Genomic DNA, 23,419 nt, shown 5'->3' on the forward strand with positions numbered 1-23,419 from the left:
ATGTTTTAACCCATTAATAAATGTTTTTTTGTTTCTCTTCTTTAAATTCCAGTTTTAGTTTTAAGCCAACACTTTCAAAATACGTGAGTTTCTTTCTCAACTTATTCATATATCGACTGTCGGCAAATGTATACATATGAATGCATAGTATATATTATATATACTTGAGGTGACATGATAGTCTCTCAATAAGTGCAAATTTTTTCCTCTCGTACCATTTTCTATATGGTCAACAGTGCATTAACAGAAGGAAAGACAAATGTTGAGTAGTGGTGGGTGGATCCAGTCCTGATTATAGCTAGGGAAGAGTTAATGAGTAGAATTAGAATATTAACTATGTATTTAACGCAAGGGAATGAAACCATTGATACAAAAGATAGTACTCACTTACAAAATTGTAAACGGCTAAAAGGTATAAAACCAATGCGGTCAACAACATACATGTAAAAGAGAATAAACACAATGACGACAGTGAAACTTCGAAATTGTACGTGCAAAATGAAGTTAGTATTATTCTACTAGTCATGAAGTAGAAAACAGAAGAACTAACACAGGGAAATAAATGTTAGGGTGATCCAATGTATACCAAATATATACATTTCATTCCCGAGAAAAATGAGAGAGACTCAAAATTACAGTGGTTACTAGTAGAATTCATTTTTACTAGTGGTTGTAATATTATTAACTTTTGCCGACAATTTAATAATGGTCTTAGATTTTTTTTTAAAAGTTGACTTGAGCGCTAGGGTTAAATATGTGTTAAACGACTGCGTTCCATTCACATTACCAATTACTGACGCTTCACTCTTCAGACAATTGGAGTGGGACGACAGAGACTTCCAAAGCGACACATATTTTGTGGGTCCCTCACTTTCTAAATTTTTTTGGGGTAGTTGATACTTCCAATTATAATAATATCAAAACACTTTCACTGGTCTACTGGTACCTCTCTCTCTCTCTCTCTCTCTCTCTCTCTCTCTCTTCGTCTTCTTTCCATATACGCGTCTTCTTCTGCTTACTGTACACTAGCCCCACTCCTTAACTATCTGCTGCTCTTCTCTCACTCTCTACTTTCTTGAATCTCTTCCTTTTCTATTTAATGTGAACCTGTGTGTGTGCACATTTGGAATAATAAGGAAAAGCCTGGTTCCAATAAAAAAACACTTTCTCCACACGGCTCTTCCCCCACAATCTTTCTTTTTTCTCCATTGCTTCTAATTATAAACTGTGAACAATCTCACCCAAAACCCCTCTGAGATTCTTCTTTGGTAACTGCTCATTGCATGCTTTCATGGTAGTTGAAACGACCGAGTTTACTCGTTTGCAGAACTCGGAAGCTACCTTTCTCTTTCTCTGTCTCTAGACCGCGTGCCTGTGAATCCCTCATTGTATTTGGGAAGATGAATACTGGTGGTCGGCTCATAGCCGGTTCTCACAATAGGAACGAGTTCGTGCTAATCAATGCAGATGAGAGTGCCAGAGTAAGTTTCACACTAAAAACTGAAACTTTTGTTTTTCTTTTTCTCTTTGTACCCATTGGTTCTAAAGTTCATTGTTCGGTGTAAAGGTTGTGCCTTTTTGTCCTTTTGGATCTGGGTTTTGCATTTACGGGTCAAAATCGATTAGGGTTTTTCATTTACAGTGATTGTTTGTGTGGTTGGGATTGAAATTTTGAATTCATTAGTGGTTAATTCGTTCAATTGAAGCCCCAAATCTAACTGCTTTGTTTGAAAGAACAAAACTTTATAGTTAATTTGTCCTAATTGAGATACATTCTATGTGTATATTTGATTTAGTTTAGTTTGGGTCTGCTGCTTTTCTGATGTGTAACTATTCTTATTACAGACAAATCTAACTGCTTTGTTTGAAAGATCAAAACTTTATAGCTAATTTGTCCTAATTGAGATACATTCCTATGTATATTTGATTTAGTTTAGTTTTGGGTCTGCTGCTTTTCTGATGTGTAGTAACTACTCTTATCACAGATACGTTCAGTGGAAGAACTAAGTGGACAGTCATGCCAAATCTGTGGAGATGAGATAGAGCTCTCAGACGATGGAGAGTCCTTTGTGGCGTGTAACGAGTGTGCTTTCCCTGTATGTAGAACTTGCTACGAGTACGAGAGACGCGAGGGGAACCAGTCTTGTCCTCAGTGCAAAACTCGTTACAAACGCATTAAAGGTAACAAACACCCTTAAAACTCTTTGAAACTAGTAGAAAGGTTGTGTTATGTCTCACTCACAGAGGTTTTCTCAGGGAGTCCAAGGGTTGAAGGAGATGAGGAGGACGATGGAATCGATGATCTTGATTTCGAGTTTGATTATAAAAGTGGGCTTGGAGGATCTGAACAAGCTTCTGATACTTTCTCTCGCCGCAACTCGGAGTTTGATTTGGCTTCTGCTGCACACGGCTCTCAGATTCCGTTGCTGACTTATGGAGATGAGGTTTGGTTTCTTACTTTCTCCCCAACTACTCTCAGTTTTTTTTCTCTCTTTCCCCTTGGCTCATTTGGTTTTTTACTTTGTTAGGACGTTGAGATATCTTCAGATAGACACGCTCTTATCGTCTCTCCATCACCTTCCCAAGTCAATAGGTATCAAGCTCATTTCACTGACCAGACTCGTAAGTCCTCTTCTTTTGGTTTTACTAATGTTTCCTTATTGGGACGAAACTAATATTACATGATGTGGTTTTGGTCTGTTGTTATTTATTTCTGTCACAGCACATCTAAGACCAATGGTACCACAAAAAGACCTTGCGGTCTACGGATACGGAAGCGTCGCCTGGAAAGATCGCATGGAGGAGTGGAAGAGAAAGCAGACAGAGAAGTTCCAGGTGGTTAAACACGACGGTGACTCCACCTTAGGCGATGGAGACGACGCTGAGATTCCCATGTAAGACAAGAAAGAGTCACAAACCAATCTTTTGTTTCATAGTAACTTAAAAGAGCTTTTGATTTGATATTAGGATGGATGAAGGAAGACAGCCACTGTCTCGAAAAGTACCGATAAAGTCAAGCATGATCAACCCTTACAGGATGCTGATCATCCTCCGTCTCCTCATCCTCGGCCTCTTCTTCCACTACCGTATCCTCCACCCCGTCAAAGACGCCTACGCCCTGTGGCTAGTCTCGGTCATCTGCGAGATATGGTTCGCTGTCTCGTGGGTTCTCGACCAGTTCCCAAAATGGTACCCCATAGAAAGAGAGACGTACTTGGACCGTCTCTCTTTAAGATACGAGAAGGAAGGGAAACCCTCACAGCTAGCTGGTGTTGATGTCTTTGTGAGCACGGTGGATCCTTTGAAAGAGCCTCCGCTTATTACAGCCAACACTGTTCTGTCTATCCTCGCGGTTGACTACCCTGTGGACAGAGTTGCTTGCTATGTATCTGATGATGGCGCTGCGATGCTAACTTTCGAGGCGCTTTCGGAGACGGCTGAGTTTGCGAGGAAGTGGGTTCCGTTCTGTAAGAAGTATAGTATAGAGCCGCGTGCTCCTGAGTGGTACTTTTGTCATAAGATGGATTATTTGAAGAATAAAGTTCATCCTGCGTTTGTTAGGGAGCGGAGAGCTATGAAGGTTTGTTTCTTTTTTTGTTGCATAAGTTTTTTTGCCTTTTATTGGATATTAATAGCGTTTTTTTTTTGGTGGTTTGCAGAGAGATTATGAAGAGTTTAAGGTTAAGATCAATGCTTTAGTTGCGACTGCGCAGAAAGTTCCTGAAGAAGGGTGGACTATGCAAGATGGTACTCCTTGGCCTGGTAATAATGTTCGTGATCATCCTGGCATGATTCAGGTGAGAGACGTTTACTGTTTCATATTTGTTCTGTGTGGTATACTTAGGCCTGCAGATTCGGTTCGTTCGGTTCAACATAAATCTTACCGATTTAACCCAAAGTAAAGTTCGGTTAGTTCGGTTTTTGAAATTTCTACCAAAGTTTTTGATTTCGGTTTAATTTTGTTAAAATTTTGGATAAATTTTGTTAAATTTGGCTAGCTCGGTTACTTCGGTTTGAAATTTAGTTAGATCGGTTAGGGTTTTTGGTATGGTTTTGGGTATAATATTTTTTTTTATTAAAAACCGAAATAACTGATTGCAGAACCAAAAACCAAATCTTCTAACCGAACTAACAAAATTTTGGTTTGGTTCGGTTCAAAATCCCAAGCCTATGTATACTCTAAAAACTTATCTGACTATTTTTATTTTCTTGTTTGCTCTGTGTATAAAGGTGTTCCTTGGAAACAACGGTGTACTCGATGTAGAGAACCACGAGCTACCTAGGCTAGTGTACGTTTCTCGTGAGAAGAGACCTGGATTCGACCATCACAAGAAGGCTGGAGCCATGAACTCCTTGGTAAAATAATTATACTTAAATCCTTAGAGTGTATTCTTTGAATTGCTATATCTGATTCTGTCTTTTCATGTTTGAAGATACGAGTCTCTGGAGTTCTATCAAACGCACCCTACCTTCTCAACGTTGACTGCGACCACTACATCAACAACAGCAAAGCACTAAGAGAAGCAATGTGTTTCATGATGGATCCTCAGTCAGGAAAAAAGATCTGTTACGTTCAGTTCCCTCAAAGATTCGATGGAATCGATAAAAACGATAGATACTCTAACCGCAACGTTGTCTTCTTCGATGTAAGTGTGTACACAGTTAGTATACATATTTGCTTTTTTTATTAGTCAACTAACTTTTTTGATCTCAACAGATTAATATGAAAGGTCTTGATGGACTACAAGGGCCGATATACGTTGGAACAGGATGTGTTTTCAGGAGACAAGCGCTTTATGGATACGACGCGCCGAAGAAGAAGAAGACTCCGCGCATGACTTGCAACTGCTGGCCTAAGTGGTGTTTCTTTTGCGGCGGTGGAAGAAAGAATCGTAAGGCGAAGACAGCTGATAATAAGAAGAAGAAGAACAAGGAAGCTTCTAAGCAGATACACGCGCTTGAAAACATCGAAGAAGGTGCGACCAACAACAACAATAACGGTAAATAAAACATTTTCTTTTCAACATCTATTTTTAGTTTGTTTATTACTGAACACTTTATTGTTTCTTTCATGCAGTGAAGTCACCAGAGGCGGCGCAGCTGAAGCTGGAGAAGAAGTTTGGACAGTCTCCTGTCTTTATAGCCTCTGCTGGTATGGAGAATGGTGGGCTTGCTAGTGAGGCTAGTCCAGCTTCTCTCCTTAGAGAAGCAATCCAAGTCATTAGTTGTGGATACGAAGACAAAACCGAGTGGGGAAAAGAGGTAAATAAAGATCTCTTTAAAACATTATCCTTCATGTTATGTGATACAGTTCTTGATATCTTTTTGTGAAATTTAGATTGGGTGGATCTACGGTTCTGTCACTGAGGATATCCTAACTGGTTTCAAGATGCATTCTCATGGCTGGAGGTCTGTTTACTGTACGCCGAAGATACCGGCTTTCAAAGGATCAGCTCCCATTAATCTCTCTGACCGTCTACATCAAGTGCTTCGGTGGGCGCTTGGTTCCGTTGAGATTTTCATGAGCAGGCATTGTCCTATTTGGTACGGTTACGGAGGTGGTTTGAAAGGGCTTGAGAGGTTGTCTTACATCAACTCTGTGGTGTATCCATGGACCTCTATACCTCTTCTCATCTACTGCTCTCTTCCAGCTATCTGTCTTCTCACCGGGAAGTTCATAGTCCCTGAGGTAATAACACTAAAAGCCTATCTTTTAACTTTTGTAATAAGTATGAATCTTTATTGTTTAATCTTTGAATTTCCGAATAAACCAAGTCCTCTTAAACTTGTTGAGATTTTTATAGATCTACCGAAAATAAAGAACAAATAGAAATCTTTCACTGAATCCAAACTTAAATCTAAACGGCTATATATAAAAAAATATATATCATTCTACTTAATAAATAATTAACTAGATAATGTATTTGGAATCTCTCTGCATCAGTTCTTATGTTCTTTCTTTTCTTGTTGTTCTTGCAGATTAGCAACTACGCAAGTATCCTCTTCATGGCACTTTTCGCGTCGATAGCTGTCACAGGCATCCTCGAGATGCAATGGGGCAAAGTAGGGATCGACGACTGGTGGAGAAACGAGCAGTTTTGGGTGATAGGTGGCGTTTCATCTCATCTCTTTGCTCTCTTCCAAGGACTCCTCAAGGTTTTAGCCGGTGTCAACACAAACTTCACGGTCACGTCAAAGGCAGCAGACGACGGCGAGTTCTCAGAGCTTTACATCTTCAAATGGACGTCTCTCTTGGTCCCTCCGACCACGCTACTGATCATCAACGTGGTTGGAGTCGTTGTGGGAATCTCTGATGCGATCAGTAACGGATATGACTCGTGGGGACCGTTGTTTGGGAGATTGTTCTTTGCTCTTTGGGTGATTCTACATCTTTATCCTTTCGTGAAAGGTTTGCTTGGGAAACAGAACAGGATGCCTACCATTATTCTTGTCTGGTCGATCCTTCTGGCTTCTATCTTGACGCTTCTTTGGGTGAGAGTTAATCCATTTGTGGCTAAAGGTGGTCCAACACTAGAGATATGTGGTTTGGACTGTCTTTGATTGATACACAAGAAACGTTTTTTCCACAGAGGTTAAGTAGAGAGGAGAGTCTCACAAGATTTGTGTAACTGTGTTTTATTATTATTGGGGGAGAAAAACATATTAGATTGGAAAAGAAAATGGAATTAGATATGTAATGTTTTTGTTTGGAAGGTGTTGTATTGTAGATATAGAAGAAGGTTGTTGTCTATTTTGTTATTGTTATATATTTTTTTGTGGGGGAAAGTGATGTTATATTATTAGTTCTTTCGTTGAATATTTTGTGACATCTTCTGAGTATTCGATATAAGAAGGATGGCTTCGTCTGTAATTGTTGAGAAATGTATGTTTGCCTGTAAATACGCAGAGTTAGTCTCTGTGAAGTGTGAACTTGTTGTCTGAATTATATTGGACTTCTAGTCCGTGAGTATTCACGTCCTGCTTTCTTTCTCGAGAGACTTTGGAACACGAATCAGTCAAAGTCAATACGACTCTTTGACTGGAATCTTTTGGAGCCAAAGTTCCAAACCTGGGTATTCGTGTTTCATTTTTTTTCTTCCTTATTCTTCTTCGCTTATTCGTAAATTCAAGTCAATAAACTCACTGAGAAGTGAGAATATAGAAACTTCATTGTTTAAAACTAGCACAATACCAATCATCTTCTACTTAGTTTGCATTGGATTAAAAAGGAGTATATAAAACCCCACAAAATACTATTGCAATGATACAAAATCCAGTCTTTCATTTAGTTTTGTGTATATTTAATAAAGGTTACTAGATCCCATTTGCATTTTTTTCTTATATAGATTGGGTTTACCAAAATCGTTTTGACTTTGCTTTTTTAACTTGTAAAGAATTAAGGAATTGCATTTGTCGTTATCCTTATGTGTTCACGTTACCATTTGCCTTATGCGTCAAAATTTTGTCTGCTAAAGCATATATGAAACGGCTAAGAAATAAATTGTGTAAATAATTGTATTTTATTTTCTTTTTGTATCGGTCAGGAGAGATAGGTTTCGAAATTTTAAGGTATTTTAGTTAGTTAAATAACTAAATATATAATTTTAGTTTATAAAAGAACGAGTCATCGAAAAGACAAAAGCTTACCCGAGGGGGTAGAGTAGATACGCGTTTCGTGACTAAGGCAAATAGGTCAAAATAAGCACTGAGACGACGATGGAGAGAGATAAAGAGAGATTTCGCAGCACCAACGTCGAAGTTTCTCATGGCATTCATTCAACATTACGTGATCCTCGAAGAAATCTCGTACATATAAAAATTAAATAAATCGAACGTCATGTACAACACCATTGCAAGAGAGAATTATTTCCAAAACGAAACTTGAGCACAAACTGCCTGATTTGTTTTCTGTGTAATGGAGAAGAGGAGAAGAGAAGAGATGATAACGGAGGCAGAGATGGAGGCAGCTCAATATCTGATGGAGCTAAGCGACGAAGAGACTAGTCTCGAAATAACAAAGAAGAGGAAGATTGAAGAAATATTCGGTAAAGATGATATTTATCAAGATCAATGCACGAAAGAAATGGTGATCGTGAGAGTAATGTCACCAAAGAAGAAGAAGAAGTTTAGGACTCTCGAGAGCATTTACAAGGCGACACGACCTATATATCAGAGTCGAGATAATAAGATGATGAAACAACATTCTTAGGTTTGAAGTCTTTTTGTGACAAAAAAAAAAAAAAAGGTTTGAAGTCTTTAGAATTCTGTTATTACATAATGATTCTTGCTTGAGCATATACATGACGACGTGACAAGATATCAGGACCGTCACTGGATGATGAAGCAACTAGTGAAGCTTAGGGATCTGTTATTACATTATCATTTTATTTGCTAACTTTTGTAAATAGTGCGAAGAATATGAATGAAGGCTAAATGGTTTAATAATGATATAATCAGTCATTGCACGTCATTTTATTAAACAATGTACGTGAACGAGGTAAGAACCGATCGAGAGAGATAAAAGATCAACTGATTATGATCGATGACTCACGGCTATTAGCTTTCCAACGCGTAGAAGTCTTTGTTAGTAATAATAATAAGCGTGTTGGGGTTTTATATTGCACAGTTGATACTCTACCAACTATTTTGTACCTTTATAAGTTTTTATCAGTTGTCCCATAATCGTAATAACAAGAAATACTAATTCTGGAATGTAGTCGACGAGGTTTACATAATATAAAAAACAAATATATGTATTGACAATTACGTTTGTGTTGTATATGCCACTCGTGGTAATATGTGCGCTCGCACAGCCAAGTTGTTTCAACTTTTCAAAAAAAGCTAGTAAATATATAGAACGTTGGTTGAAGTATCTTGTCCATATCATCATAGTTTAAGAACGCCTTCGTGTCGTTGTGTTGTTCACTGTCTTCGGGTTCTTCCTTATGTTCCAGTATTGGCTCGGTTTCTATTTTCAGATTCTTCAAATTCATATACTAATAATCGCTATCATATGGTATCAATTGTTTTACGTACTTCCTTTTTTTGTCAGTAAAACTAAGTTTAGAAGTTTTATTTTTTGTTAATATATACTTTGTAAACCTCAACATTCATTTCTTGAATAAAAAAAAAAGGTTAAGAACGTCAGGTCAATTTTAGAATTGCAAGAAAGCAGCTAACACTTCATCAAAATAAAATAAATTACTTTGTAAGATCAATTCATATGTGAAAGCTACAACCAACGAAAACAGGATAAGAAAAGGTTTTCCGACAAGAAAGTCTACCAAAGACAGAGAGACCTGGCTTGCCTCCAGTTCACGCCTTCGCTTTTGGCTTTGTATTCATGTGGAGGCAGCAATACAAAAATATTATTCATTTCAGCAAAACATAAGAAAAAAAATGAATAAAGAGCGTAAACTAAATTTTCTAAATTTTAGAAACCATAAACTAATTTTTTTCTATTTCTTTCGCAATCAGTTTTTTCAGCAACGATAATCTGAAAAAAACAAATGGCTGATAAACCAAGTGGCAAAAACTCCACTAGTGTACAAAACCATACTACATTAAACATCTTGTCAATGAAACAGCTGTTTCGAGTTTTTTCAACACAAAGTTGGTAATAAACTCAGCGAAGATCCTGAAAAGTTTCATGAAGAGCACATGTTCAAGATCTTAGTACGGCTTTGTGGACCATGGTTTCCTTGTGAATCTGGTGGCAACTCTTCTCAACAAGATCCAAGAGCTTCTCCAAATTCACTGCCCACGAGTTGAGAATCTCGTTGCTGTCCTTTGCGATCTGGAAACACACGACTCCTGATGGTCTGTCTATTTTCGCAATCAGTGCTTTCGACACTACCATCTCTGAGAGATACTTCTCCGCCTCCTGAGAAATTATTCCACAACCAATCACAATTTGTATAACGAGCTTAAGAAGTAAGAAGCGCATGATACAACCAGAGAGAACAAGATCAATTACCTCAATGCTTAGGCATAAAAGCTCTGCAAGTCTCCTCAACGTTATCCTGGAGTAGTACTTTGAGACAACGAGAATATTCTGCAGATTACAAAGAGAAAATCAAAAAAATTAATGACAGCGACTGACGTAGCCAACAACAATGATTCTCAAGGAGAGACTTACATGTTCAATGATTCTCAGCTTCAGATCTTCACCAGCCTTGTCACCCAAAGAGCCTCCAATCAGGCTTTTTTCTTTCTCAAACTCATCCTTGTATTTGTTCCAGAGAGCTGTCCATTGAATAACCTCCATTGTCACTACCTGTTTCAGAAGCATCCTGCAACCAATAAAATAAAACACACAAGACACACTACTCAGAAGCCATAGAAGCAAACGGTAAATGAAATTCAAAATTTATGGAGAAAGAAAAGTACTTGAAATCAGGAATCTCTGATAAATTCTTATCCTCCAACGTTGCATTGAGCAAGCTTGATTGCATTGGATCATGAGGTGCCAAGACCAAGAACCAGCAGATCTTCCTCAGGACCTATTGTTTGAAGAACAAAGAGACGTTATTCTCAGACTAACCATAGAATGTATATTATACTAAACACAGAATCAATGCTTGACGCTTACGGGAATCCACTGCTCTGGGGTTTCTTTTACAGAAGGGATGTCATATATTGCCTTGTAGCTACGGCAGATTTCGAGGTACTCATTGTTATGAGAATAATACCTACATTGTTGAGTATTAAATTATTAAAATTGTACATCAGAACACAAATCAAGAACAGCAGAATTTAGAGAAGTGCAAGAAGACCATACCTGATCATGAGCTCATAGTAAATTCTCTTGAGCTCCAGCAAAGATGGTATATCAGCAGGAGCCTCCTCTACAATGTTCTCACCTTCCTTAGGCTTCTTCTTATCTTTTTTCGTATCCGCGTCAAATACTCTAGGGTTGATCTTCCTCGATAAGATTTGTGCACGGACATAGTCTTGACGATCCAAGCACAAGCGGACCTTTAAAATTCACCCAAAAACAATTAGCGCCACCAATGAAAACACCAGTCGATATTATTAAATCACAACATCAATATAGCAAAAGGCCTTACTTGTTCAAGGATAAATGCAATTTTCTCAGTTTTTGCCATGGCGCCAAATGTCTCCACCTGTTATTCATCACCACAAGGATTAACTAGAGGACTTCCAGAGGATTAAGTAGCAAAATGCGGATAAGCTTACAGCGACTTCTTGCATAAGATCTGCAGCCTCAGCAATCTGACCCTGTTCTTCCTTAATCTTAGCAAGCCTCCTTGTCAGGCGAGCCCTTTCAATCTCAACATATATCTGATACACATGCGAAGTTCAAATGCAAACAATTACACAAAACGATTAAGATATAATGGAGATAACAAATAGCATTAGTTTCTGAGCTCCGCACCTTCCCCGCAGACACATTGTTCAACGTCTTGATAAGCTCGATCTTAGTTTCTATATCTGGAGTCTGATCAATATACTGCATAGCTTGCTGCACCATGGATTGCACAGCCTGCAAACAAAAATATTCACTTATCATTTATCACTTTGTATCATTAATTAAATTTCAATAAAATTCTGGAAGATGAAAACGTTAAAATTGGAGATGAAGTTAATAACACAAGACACTGAAACTAGAACAAACGTTTAGAAATAAACTGAAGCATGTATAACCATCAGTATCTCCAACAACACAACGACACAACTCAAACACTGTAGTAAGTTGAATTAAACACAAATGCCGTATCCTCCTGACATTAACAGCGAAAACGGACAAACAAACGATACAATTTCAAAGTTTCAAACACTGTAATAAAGTTTGAATTGAACATAATAAATGGCGAATTTTCCTTAACTTTGAGATTATGCCCTTTATCACTTATCACTTCCTATCATTAATTAAATTTCAATAAAATTCTGGAAGATGGAAACGTTAAAATTGGAGATGAAGTTAATAAGACAAGACACTGAAACTAGAACCAATGTTTTGTAATAAACTGAAGCACATGTAACCATCAGTATCTCCAACAACACAACGACACAACTCAAACAACTGTAGTAAATTGAATTAAACACAAATGCCGAATCCTCCTGACATTAACAGTGAAAACAGACAAAACGACACAAATTCAAAGTTTCAAACACTGTAATAAAGTTTGAATTAAGCAACTCCTAAACTTTGAGTTCATGCCCGTGTTTACCAAACACTGTGCCTATGTAATTCTCAAGTCAAACTAATAAATCGAAGTACCTGTTTGAGCTGACCACGTTTCTTGGAGAGATTGAGAATCTGCTCGTTGAGGAGTTTCCAGTCCTTGGCTTCGAAACAGAGCTGGAGAATCTCAGTAGCGGCTTTCCTTGTACCGGCCACATTCTCGGCGAGTCTCATCTGCTTCTCTTCGTTCAGAAGCCGATCCACCGACGCCTCTAGGTTCCCGCTCTCTCCCTAAAAATCCACACTATAAATCGAATGAGATTCGAAATTAGGAAGAAAAGAAAAAAAAAACAGATCCGAGGAGTCGAAAACTCGCCATCTCTAAAGCACAACAAATCAGGTGAAAGCAAGTGTAGTTGTTGAAACTCCGGCGACGGAACTGAGAAACTTGGAGAAAGGAATCGGCGATAGAGAAGAGAGCTTATGGTATGGAGTTGCCAACCCCTTGAACAAGAAAGCTCAGATTCTTCGATAATCCAATTTTTTTCTATAATGGGCCACTAATGGGCTGTTAACTGATTGTTTTAAGCTTCCTAGCAATTGGTTTAGTGGGCTTGTGGGCTTAGGAACAAGTTATTATTTATTTAATTTCAAATTATGTCTTCTTGCCTTAACTTTTATAACTGTTCTACTTCTCTGCGTTGGCTTAATAAATTTCTCTTCACTTCGGCTCCGTTGTTAGAAAAGGAGAGAAGAGAAGAGAAAGAGAAGCTCAGGATTCGATTTCCTTCTGCCATGTCTGGAGAAGAAGAAGAGAACGCCGCCGAACTCAAGATCGGAGACGGTACCTTACCTCTCTCTATTCCCTTCTCCATTCAAAATTAGGGTTTTTTCTTCTTTTCGTTCGAATTGATCTTAGTCCAACACGATTGAGCTTTTACCCTTTTTCAATTTGGCCTTAAAAATTGATGGGTTTTCGTTTGTTTTTGGAAAATTAGAGTTTTTGAAGGCAAAGTGCTTAATGAACTGTGAAGTGTCTTTGATCCTTGAGCACAAGTATGAACAGCTTCAGCAAGTCTCCGAGGATCCCATGAACCAAGTTTCTCAGTTAAGTCTTTTTAAAAAGTTTTGTTGTGCTTTGTAGATATTCATTCTCAATTAGCAATCAAGAGATACAGGAGCTGTTGGTACTAGTAGTGTTTATGCCAATTTCATTATATGTGGGGAAAAAAATCAATACTTTATTGTGTGATTGACTTGTGTGTTTTCTCCTTGCAGGGTGTTTGAGAAGTCCTTGCAGTATGTGAAGCGGTTTAGCCGCTACAAGAATCCTGATGCTGTTAGACAAGTTCGAGAGTATCCTCTTTTTGAATTTAGTTGATTTAATAGTTTATAACCAATGGTTGCTTTGACATGTTTGCATCTTTATGAGAATGCATTGATTCTGCTTTTATTAGCACTGAACGAATGAGAGAGTTTAAAGTCACTGGTTCACTTAATTAGTTTTAGGCAGTATGATTTTTACTGTAGCATGTTTTACCTTAACTCAAGTTTCACAGAATCTTGAGCAGACATCAACTCACTGAGTTTGAGGTAAGATGTTCAAAACGTTTGAGATTGGATTTTTTTTTGTCATCAGCTAAGTTGTTTAGACAGAGGGTTAAGCCTTTGGTTTGGTCGTTATTGAACAGCTTTGTGTTCTTGGCAATCTATGTCCTGAAACTGCTGAAGAAGCAGTGGCAATGGTTCCTTCTCTCAAGGTAATTTTTTTTAAAAACATTCAACCTTCTTTATTCCTAGAAAGAACAAATAGCCTTCCTATTTTTTTTGCAAATGATGTAAGCTTCTGTTTTGTGTAGACAAAAGGAAGAGCTCATAGTGATGAAGCAATTGAGAAGATGCTCAATGATCTCTCCCTTGTCAAGAGATTCGAGTAGTGCAGAAAGCTCTCAAGATCTAAGTTTATAAACATGTCTAGCTGATGCTGTCTGAGAGTTAGTTTTCATGTCTAAAATTACAAAGCTTTTATGCTCAGAATCTCTGCAATGACATCATCGTGTTAAATGAATGTGGTTTACAATTGGCTTATCTAAGTTTTCGATGTAATTAATTCGTAAATTTAATCAGTAAAAATATGAAGAAAAATAATCTCCAGTTTAAAAACTCGCAAGCTTAAGGTAACTATTTTATTGATAAAGAGCACAGAATCAATAGATCTTGAGACTTCAACATAAATATTATATTACCCTAATTAGAATGTGTAATCATAATATATGAAGTAAGTAAATCATTAGGATCTTCTCCAGTGATCACAAGCTCAAAAAGAACAAGTTTTCTTTCCATCACTGGTTAGGGCATTAAAGTAGAAAAACCCTACAAAATTTAATGGATAAACTCTAGTTAATTAGTATCACTATACACTTTAGCTCCTATAAAAGAATTATCACATTTATCAAACCTCCTCCGTCGTTTCCGATTCACATTTTTCACAAAGAGATGAAACTCATGGATGGCTTGGCGTGAACTATCTTTGATTCTGAAGGTAAGTGTTTCTGTTAGTATATACTTTTGAACAATCAAACAGAACAAGCCATTGTTTAATCATCACTAAAAATTGTTATAAAAAAAAATAATCATCACTAAAAATGTATCTATTTTACTTTGTGCAGAGTATTTTTCTCAAGAAATATTTTTAAAAAATGTACCAAGAAAGTCTGGAGATTTATCAACTGTGGAGACTTGCTATCCAAGAAAGAGACGAAGCAAGAGAACATCTGAAACATTCACTTGCTGAACTCTCTCAACTAAGGGAACTCTATAACGCTGTACTGTTGTCTGAACAGCAGCAAATGATCACTTATTACCCCGAAGCCACTGATCAAACTACATGTCATCAGAGCTGTAACTACAATCACTTCCCCGGCGACTCTCCGTCGCGGTTCTTGTCTCTGTCGCCGTCGGATCTCGTCTCTAACCTAAATGTTGATTCAACTCCACTTGATCTCAGCTTCCGTTCAAATCAGAGCCGTGTTGGTGTTGAGAGTACGAGAGATTATGAAACCGTTGTGCTGGAGATGATAGGAGGAACGCTGCCGGAATACGGTAAGTTTTTGCAAGCTGTTAGTGAAGTTGGATCGTTGGTTGAGTCATTGTTCATAGCCGGTCCTGTTCCGAAGTGGAGAAATCCTCCGGTTTTATTGTCTAGTCAAAGACCGGTTATGAGTAATCATATCACAGGAAACTGGAACTATGGTGGTTTGGAGTTTGGTTCGCTGATGCAAAACGGTCTTTCCCTGTTTGATGTCTGCATGAAATGTGACCCCAAGAAAATGTTATGCATGATTTTTTCCTGTTGGTACCATGTAATGTTTTAAGTTATTTTGTATTGTTAAAGAAATTATTTGATCCAATAAAATAATTCAGTTAAAATTAGGCTGGGGCAAGTCCACAATTCTTTAGTTAACCATTAACATTGAACCATCCTTTTATTTATGGTTAGTCGATTGGTACTAATTTTACTCCTACAACTTGCATAACAAGTTGATATGGCCGAGTTGGTCTAAGGCGCCAGATTAAGGTTCTGGTCCGAAAGGGCGTGGGTTCAAATCCCACTGTCAACAGTTATTTTGATTTTTTTAATGTTTAAGAACTCATATTTGGGCCTTCTACGATCAGCCTTTTCATGGACTCTGGATGCATGATATCAAGCTCCCGATAATTTCCGCTCTACCCAAGACCTGCGATATCAATCAAAGCAATTATGAATTTTTTTCTTCTATCAGATGTTTTCAAATTCGTTTGTTTCAGTACCATAATGAAGTTATGAACCTGTAACATGTAGTATAATTTTGATGGGTTCGATATATCTATATCACATGTAGAATTACAATACGGGAAACATGCAAACTGTTAGACAAACAGAATAACTATACATTCATAGTAACTAACGCTAGCTGAAAGTTGACCAAGAATCATTAGTGACTTCAACTCTATTAGAAGAAAGAGCAAGAGATGGAGAGAGAATGAAGACAAAGATTAGTTTATTCTTATCCATGCATCTCTTTTATATTCATCCCTGCAGTATCTTCTTCGTTAAATACTGGCTGTGAATGTGATCCAGAACAAATGCAGATTTAATGCAGGCTATTTAATTTGCAGATAGAACTGTATTAATTACCCATTCATGTTTAAAATGCAGAACTGAATAAAGTAAAAAAATAAAAACTCCCCTGCATGCAGATTGGTTTTGTTCTTTGATTTCTTGTCCTGCAGATTTTAAGGGAAATGGTGCTGGCGAGATGCAGAGGACCAATAAGGGCTTGAGTTTCTTTTTAATCATTGATTATAAATACTTTTCATTATTGCACTTTATTTATTTAACAAATTAATTGTTCTCTTAGTAGTGAAATCTAGTATTTTTCATTCTTACGTTATAGTAGTAGACATTTTTTATTAAAAATAAAAAATGATAATTATCTTGTGTCTAATCAAATTTTATATTTTCAAGTTGTCTTTACATCAATTAAAAGAATTCAAAAACTCAAGGAGTATTTTTAATTAGTTCATTAAATAAATAAACAAAATATTCTTTTAAAAGTTTTAATATAACCTTCAAAAAGTTTATAACTGTCATATAAATTAAAAATAAATAAATAAACATAATTTTTTTATTAATAATATTATATTAATAATTAATATTGGTGTATAAGTAGTATGTTTAGAATATTTGGTATTTCTAATACTAAATATAATTAATATATTTAGGTATAGAAATTGTATTTCGGATATTCAAGTACCCGTTCGGTTCTCTATTTGGTTCTAATTCGGTTTCGTTTTTTCGGGTACAAAAATATAAGAATCATTCGGTTATTTTTTAACTTTGGTTTCGGGTTCGTTTTTTTTGTTTCGTTCCGGTTTGGTTTTCGGTTCTTGGTTTTTATGCTCATGCCTAATTAATTCTATGGTTCAAAAGGTAAAAAATAACCGAAAATCGAGTAAAGATACAAAAAATAAAAATAAAATAAGAATACTCACTATAATTTTTGTAATTGTGATGAATTTTCATATAATGGACAATTTTACTATAGTTATTGTTATTTTTAACATTATATTTATTACTTATTTATAATAGTTATATTTAATTTGGATATTTAATTTTCATTAAAAATCAACATGTATTAAATTATAATAATTATTAAATTATCTTGATCTGCATTTGTTCGGTTTGATCTGCATTTGTTCTGCATGATCTGCATTTGTTCTGCTTGATCTGCATTTTTGTTTGATCTGTATTTTTTGATCTGCGTCACCCATTCGAAGCCACTATGTGTAAGATCTCCTCCTGGTAATGTTATTTATTTGAACAGTCGGAGATTCTCTCGTCAGTGTCAGTCAAATCTTTTAGCAAGAAAAAAACAACAACAGTAATGTTTTTAGTTGTTTTGCCGATTAAAAAAAACATGTTTTACACCCGTTATTCGGGAAGTTCCACGTAGTGATTCAAAAGCGGTGTGAAATGACGAGGACCAATTGATACGCCTGCCCTGTCTCTATTTGCTGATTGAGTCAAAAAAAAATATTTTTATAGGAAAAACACCCACTCGTTTTGAAATATAAGGTTATGAATGGGGCAAGCGGTGCGGGACGGATTTGATACAGTGTAAGAGCGTTTTTCAGAATGTCACCAATCAACTAATACAAAACTAAAAAAGCGTATTTGGTCAAATTTGGTCAAATAACGCACTTAACAAAAACCTGTTTTTGTTTGTTCTATTATTTTTAAAAACGCACATGAATTTGTAACACGTCAGTTTTGGTGTGGTCAAGTGCGTTTTTCATTGTGATGTTTCCATTATATCATTATTCTATTTATTATACTTTATTTTAAAGAAAATTTTTACACAGCTGTTTAACTATTTTAATATATATATATATACATGCTACAAAAATAATTGGTTATCTAGACCATTAAAAATACTAATACCTAGTTATATTTATTCAATTACCAAAGTTATATTAAAATTCTAAAATTTTACCGAAAACTCAAAATTATACCTCAAAAACCTGAAATAAAAAAATACATGAAATATCAAAAACATACCCATATACCCAAATATACCTAATATATAAATGAATTTTGCGTATTTTGGGTATCCGGTCAGATCTTAGGTAGGACCCAAACTTGAACCGAGATCCACGGATCCAAAAAATTATATCCTATAGATATTGTAGCCTAGATCCGGACCCGGACTTATATTTTCGGGTTGGTTTTGGTTCGGATAAAATGTCCAGCCCTCTTAAATTATAAAATATAGATTATAAATATCATTAAAATGATTAGAAGACAACTATAGATCAAGTAATAATTAAATTTATAATTTTATTGATAATTAGTATTGCAAAAATTTTCACCAACCAAATATTATTTGATATTATTAATATTATTTAAAGAATATGTACTTATGTATTTATTATATATATAGCTAAATTTATACTTATTATTTATTTTTCTAGTTAATAAAAGAAAACAAAAAATTATATTGATTTCATTGATATTTTTGTTTAACATTATTTTTTTAATTATTCAATTCCGCAAACTATATATGTTCACCAATCAACACAATTCCGCACCGCTAATTTTGTTAAAACCGCACTTGTCCCGCAAACCGCACGAACCGCACTTGGACCGTACCGCACTTAAATTCCGTCCCGCTAATATTATCAATTCCGCGGTCACCATTCGGACCCTAATCTGAACTTGTTGAAAATAATGTGGAGAGTGTCTATTCTTTTATTGGGGACGGGTGCGTCGTTGAAAATGAAAATATTGTTTTTGACATTAAACGAGTGTTACAGTACTCGTTGCTGAACAAAAACGATAAGAAATATATTTTCCCGTAATTTTAAAACCGATAAGTCACATTGAGTAAATAACAATGGATTACAAGGCAGTATACGTAAATAAATAATTAACATTTTCTACAGAAGAACATGCAAAGTTACGAAAAGACGAAAGCGCCAAGTGAGCTGTATTAAGACTAATCTTAGATTAACATGGTCATCTACCATTTTTTGGTAAACGTCATCTACCATTTTGCCTCTATATATATTTTAAAGGGGACTCAAGTCAGTCATTCTCTCACTTAGCTCAATAGAAAAAAAAGATGGAGAGAGAGGGAAGAAGAGAAGATGGAGTTTCTTATTATCTCTGGATCCCTTTTAAGTTCATTCACCAAACTCTCGATCTCTCGTACTCAAGCTTTTCGGTCGTTCTCCTTCTCACCATACAGCTTGTCTGGTAAGTACTCTAATTATATTTTCAGATGAATATAAAGGTTGGTGTGATTTTAGATCTCGTCTTATTTGAACATGAGATTCCTACTTCCAATCATTCGCTTTATAGATCGTATAGACCAAATTATCATACTCAAAACAATGACATTTTCAACACAAGTGAACTGATAACGATTTTCTACTTGTAACTTTCATTAATATTTAAATGTTTAGTGGCACGCTGCTAGAGGTAGTTGCTAGAGGTAGTATTTGTCTCATTTGACATGTTGAACTACTTTGCTATTAAACTAAAGTTGTAGATCTAAATGAGTTTTTGGTGGTCTATAAAAAGAATGAATTTAAAATTAATTCATTAATAAATATTGAAATTCAATAAGATGTAGTAGGTTTACGAAGACTTATCTTCAGACGTAGTGCAGCTGACATATCACCCCACCCCATTACCCCATTAACTTATTTATATAAAACAAAGACGTAAGAAGTCTAATTTAAAAAAAAAAACAAACTATCATATCAGGAGGAGGAAGAAGTTGAAATTGTGCAAGTGACGTCGAGGGGACTTCCGAGGAAACCACCAAAGAAGCTGCAGCAGAAGCCGAGAGACAGTTCCGGCAAGCCGGGAAGGATCAACAAGAAGCCTCGCTAAGTATAATAATTTACGGATAAATTATTTACATTTTCTTCTAATAAGTGTAAGGATATGTTTTAGTGGTAATTCTTGAAGATTGTAAGTTCTCCAGAGTCCTATTTATTTCATAAAACATAATAAATAAATAAATAAATAAAACAATGTGAATAAACAAATTGCATCTATAATCTGTTAGGCTCATTGCCTTGATGAAGAGGAGATTGAAATCCTCACGGCATCGCACAACCACTAGAGTAGTCTAACCGATATTGACCGGGTCTGAGTCACACTCCCATGCCATATTATTGTCGATTTGCATCAATATCATCTCGATCGTTTAGCAGTGTCCGGTTCAACCAAAGGCATGTAATTAGTCCTTAATATAGAGGCCCATTAAAAAGCCTGTTAACAAGAGAATAACACTGGGCTTCAATATTCAGTTTCACAAACCGGCGCCTTTTTTTTTTAATTCGGGGAAGAAAAATCAAAAACCCTATTTCCTCTGCGTTGTTTCGAAGCTGAAACAGACAAATAAATAAATAAATAAATTAAAAAAATTGAAGCGTTTCTGAAATTCGAAAATCCAGAACCACCGCCATAGATCCCCTACCTCTCTCTCTCTCTCTCTGCCTCTCTTCATCGCCGAAGCACTAGGGTCTCTTACTATTAAGCAATGAAGAAAGGAGCGAAGAGAAAGGGAGCTTCAAAAGCAGGTCGCAAAGGCCCTGCTGCTGACGAGAGTCAGAACGATGAGGTGGTTGCCGAGTCTCTCGAGGCTTCCACGCAGGAGGAGAGTCAGCATCCTAACGCGGAAGCGGAAGCTAAACCGGAGATAACCGAGGTGAAAGACGATTCTCCTTCTCAGCAACAAGACGACGTCAAGGCCGAGGAAGTTGATGAGGATAAGAAGAAACCTGGTCGTCCTCGTGGTGGCAAGCGAAAGAGGGCCACGAAGAAGGAAGTTGATGCGAAGGACGAGAAGAAACCGCCTCCGAGAGCTAAGAAAGTACGAGTGACCAAACCACATGAAGAGCCTGAGTACTTCGAGGACGAGCGTAATCTGGTAATGATCTTATAGTAGTATGTGGTTAAGATTCATCACTTGGATTATATGCACTCTGGGGCTTTGTGCTGTTTGTTTGTTGATTTTTTTGGGTAGGCGTCTCTTTCACTTACATATAGTTTGGAGATTATAAGAGCTCTTGGTTGCAAAGAAAGTAACTATTTAGATGGAGTTTAAGAATGGTATGGTGGGTTTATCATGTCTATTACAATTTGTAAGCCATATATGGTATGTCACTTCGAGCTTTAGGTACTGGTGGGATGGGAAAACAATTTTATGGAATGGTACTATAATTTCTAATAAAATGCGTTGTTTTCTAGATTTACATGTGTGCTTGTTTTGTGTTTCTTTTTCCAGGAGGGTTTGTGGAAGGCTGCATTTCCCGTGGGAACTGAGGTAATATTGTTTCGAAGAATTTGGCTTCTAAATTGGTGGAGTTACTTTCTCCATTGATATTCTTTGCTTATGGCTGTTAACTTGTGGTGGCAGTGGGACCAGTTGGATGCACTTTATGAATATAATTGGGATTTCAAACACCTTGAAGTAAGTTGATTTGGTTACATTGTCCATTTTTTGGTTTTTGCTGTTGCGTTCACAAGTTCTTGAGGGTTATTTATGTTTCTTCATCTGTATGTTAGGAAGCATTGGAGGAAGGTGGATTCCTCTTTGGGAAGAAAGTCTTTCTTTTCGGCTGTACAGAACGTAAGCTGTTTCTCTTGCCCTCTTTTTTTCTTCTTGTTTTGATTATTGATAGTTGGAGCTGTTTAATCCTGTTTAAAAATAGTAAGCAGTTGTGGTTCTTTTTATTTTGTGGAAAGTTTCTATCAGACAGTGGAGTATGGTCTCTGTTTCTTTCTATAATATTTGCTTCTAGTTTCTCTTGATTTTTTCTTCTTTTGATCGTTACAGCCCAGTTAGTCCCCTTCAAAGGTGCAAACAAGATTCTCCATGTCCCAGCAGTTGTTGCTGTAAGTTTTTGTTTGAAACCTCTATCAACGGTTCCTTGTTATAGTCGCTCTCTGGATTCAGTGTCAGATACCATTTCTCATTGTAAAATTTCCCCATTCTATATTTGCAGGTTGAATCACCCTTTCCACCTTCTGATAAGATAGGAATCACGTCGGTTCAGAGGGAAGTGGAGGAAATCATTCCAATGAAGACGATGAAAATGGACTGGCTTCCTTACATTCCGCTTGAGAACAGGTACTTGCATCTGAACACATTTGGTTGGATGGGCTAGAACAATGAGAAGAGAAACGCAGATCACGTCTCCTGCTATTCTTGCTTCTGATGTCCACCAGCATTTGCTAATTACCTTTTATTTGTTCTTCCTGCAGAGCTAGACAAGTTGATAGGATGAACTTTCAAATTTTTGTCTTGGGCTGTACGCGGAGGAGGTAAATAACATGTGTTTGTCTTCTATTCTCACTCAGTATCAGATGACTAGAAGTTAAAAATATCGATATGTTTGCTGTGAATGGATTTAGAGTTACATTATAAATTGAAATTAGAACATGATTAATGTTACTTTATTAGCGTTGCATCATTTGTTCCCTAATTTCTGCCTAGTAATTTGTTGGTAGGGTGCAGAATTTTATGTATGGGTTTTTGGTGGACTAAATTTTACTTTATGTTATCTGTAGAGCTGCTCTGAGACATATGAAGGAAGATCTCGTTAAGAAGTACGAGTATTGCCTTCCTTGTGAGTTATATTCCTCTCTACCAATACTTGTTAAAATCTGCAGATTGAAAACCATTTATTTTACATGGCAGGCTATAAATTTTATTTATGTGTGGTAAGCGGCAACAAAATCTAATCTCTTTTTTCTTTTTGCTTTATAGATTTCTACCAGCCATTTAAGGAAGATGAACTTGAACAGAGTACTGAGGTCCAGATAATGTTCCCCTGTGAACCGCCGGTAAGTCTATTGGCATGTAATGAAGTGGTAGTCTACATAAAACGGCTAGGAAGGGGCTCATTGTTTTTTTTTTTTTTTAATAGTCGAGCTTTGATGTTCTGTTTGTGCAGGTTGTATGTGAGTTTGACTGGGAGTTTGACGAACTTGAGGTATTCCTTTGGCTTTTATTCAACGATGAAACTTGAGAATTACTTCTTCATTTGGTCCACGACGTTTTCATCTTCTCACTGCTCCTTCCTCGTGTGTTCTGTCATTCACTGTATGGCTTTTTGTGGCTCCTATCTCAGGAATTTGTTGATAAGCTGATCGAAGAGGAAGCCTTACCCTGCAGATCAAAAGGATAAGTTCAAGGTAAGTGGAGCTGCAAA

General features: G+C 36.5%; 4 protein-coding genes, 1 non-coding gene and 1 pseudogene across 6 annotated transcripts; 5 read left to right on the forward strand and 1 right to left on the reverse strand.

The window, feature by feature from the left end:
- Positions 1-980: 980 nt before the first annotated feature.
- LOC125584056 (cellulose synthase A catalytic subunit 5 [UDP-forming]) lies at positions 981-6,791 on the forward strand. 2 transcript variants are annotated; one of them, XM_048751879.1, is made up of 13 exons: positions 981-1,481; positions 1,986-2,181; positions 2,257-2,444; positions 2,529-2,622; positions 2,723-2,894; positions 2,968-3,580; positions 3,660-3,797; positions 4,231-4,356; positions 4,434-4,646; positions 4,718-5,000; positions 5,078-5,262; positions 5,339-5,689; positions 5,980-6,791. In XM_048751879.1, the coding sequence occupies exons 1-13, from the start codon at positions 1,401-1,403 to the stop codon at positions 6,559-6,561; spliced, it is 3,222 nt and encodes a 1,073-aa protein (XP_048607836.1). In that variant the 5' UTR covers positions 981-1,400; the 3' UTR covers positions 6,562-6,791. The 2 variants fall into 2 exon arrangements, with proteins under 2 accessions (XP_048607836.1, XP_048607837.1); XM_048751880.1 differs by having other exon boundaries at positions 4,718-4,976.
- Positions 6,792-9,438: 2,647 nt separating this feature from the next.
- LOC125584057 (26S proteasome non-ATPase regulatory subunit 12 homolog A-like) lies at positions 9,439-12,704 on the reverse strand. Its single transcript, XM_048751881.1, has 11 exons — positions 12,525-12,704; positions 12,245-12,439; positions 11,399-11,506; positions 11,200-11,304; positions 11,070-11,126; positions 10,781-10,977; positions 10,592-10,691; positions 10,390-10,502; positions 10,139-10,292; positions 9,977-10,054; positions 9,439-9,883 (listed from the first exon to the last, which is right to left on the reverse strand). The coding sequence occupies exons 1-11, from the start codon at positions 12,525-12,527 to the stop codon at positions 9,665-9,667; spliced, it is 1,329 nt and encodes a 442-aa protein (XP_048607838.1). The 5' UTR covers positions 12,528-12,704; the 3' UTR covers positions 9,439-9,664.
- An 86-nt stretch (positions 12,705-12,790) lies between these two features.
- Positions 12,791-14,236, forward strand: LOC125584058 (DNA-directed RNA polymerase II subunit 4-like). The gene is made up of 6 exons (XM_048751882.1): positions 12,791-12,992; positions 13,147-13,255; positions 13,427-13,504; positions 13,708-13,741; positions 13,840-13,908; positions 14,008-14,236. The coding sequence occupies exons 1-6, from the start codon at positions 12,806-12,808 to the stop codon at positions 14,083-14,085; spliced, it is 555 nt and encodes a 184-aa protein (XP_048607839.1). The 5' UTR covers positions 12,791-12,805; the 3' UTR covers positions 14,086-14,236.
- A 207-nt stretch (positions 14,237-14,443) lies between these two features.
- Positions 14,444-15,522, forward strand: LOC106383356. The gene has a single exon (XM_013823472.3). The coding sequence runs from the start codon at positions 14,848-14,850 to the stop codon at positions 15,520-15,522; it is 675 nt and encodes a 224-aa protein (XP_013678926.2). The 5' UTR covers positions 14,444-14,847.
- Positions 15,523-15,687: 165 nt separating this feature from the next.
- TRNAL-AAG lies at positions 15,688-15,768 on the forward strand. Its single transcript has one exon. It is a non-coding gene; the product is annotated as a tRNA-Leu (tRNA).
- A 3,543-nt stretch (positions 15,769-19,311) lies between these two features.
- LOC106443078 lies at positions 19,312-20,257 on the forward strand (annotated as a pseudogene).
- Positions 20,258-23,419: the final 3,162 nt, after the last annotated feature.

The sequence above is a fragment of the Brassica napus genome, chromosome C3 (genome assembly GCF_020379485.1).
Source record: "Brassica napus cultivar Da-Ae chromosome C3, Da-Ae, whole genome shotgun sequence".
NCBI classification, from domain to species: domain Eukaryota; kingdom Viridiplantae; phylum Streptophyta; class Magnoliopsida; order Brassicales; family Brassicaceae; genus Brassica; species Brassica napus.

What these genes read in the sequence shown, in the direction of transcription:
- LOC125584056 (XM_048751879.1), top strand. Translation starts at nt 1,401, where the DNA reads ATGAATACTGGTGGTCGGCTCATAGCCGGTTCTCACAATAGGAACGAG. An exon ending in ATGCAGATGAGAGTGCCAGA is followed by an intron (nt 1,482 to 1,985) that starts GTAAGTTTCACA and finishes CTCTTATCACAG; the next exon opens with ATACGTTCAGTGGAAGAACT. An exon ending in GACGACGCTGAGATTCCCAT is followed by an intron (nt 2,895 to 2,967) that starts GTAAGACAAGAA and finishes ATTTGATATTAG; the next exon opens with GATGGATGAAGGAAGACAGC.
- LOC125584058 (XM_048751882.1), top strand. Translation starts at nt 12,806, where the DNA reads ATGTCTTCTTGCCTTAACTTTTATAACTGTTCTACTTCTCTGCGTTGG. An exon ending in GCTGTTAGACAAGTTCGAGA is followed by an intron (nt 13,505 to 13,707) that starts GTATCCTCTTTT and finishes CAAGTTTCACAG; the next exon opens with AATCTTGAGCAGACATCAAC. An exon ending in ATCAACTCACTGAGTTTGAG is followed by an intron (nt 13,742 to 13,839) that starts GTAAGATGTTCA and finishes GTTATTGAACAG; the next exon opens with CTTTGTGTTCTTGGCAATCT.
- LOC106383356 (XM_013823472.3), top strand. Translation starts at nt 14,848, where the DNA reads ATGTACCAAGAAAGTCTGGAGATTTATCAACTGTGGAGACTTGCTATC.
- LOC125584057 (XM_048751881.1), bottom strand. An exon ending in ACAATGTGTCTGCGGGGAAG is followed by an intron (nt 11,305 to 11,398) that starts GTGCGGAGCTCA and finishes CATGTGTATCAG; the next exon opens with ATATATGTTGAGATTGAAAG. An exon ending in AGCTGAGAATCATTGAACAT is followed by an intron (nt 10,055 to 10,138) that starts GTAAGTCTCTCC and finishes TGTAATCTGCAG; the next exon opens with AATATTCTCGTTGTCTCAAA.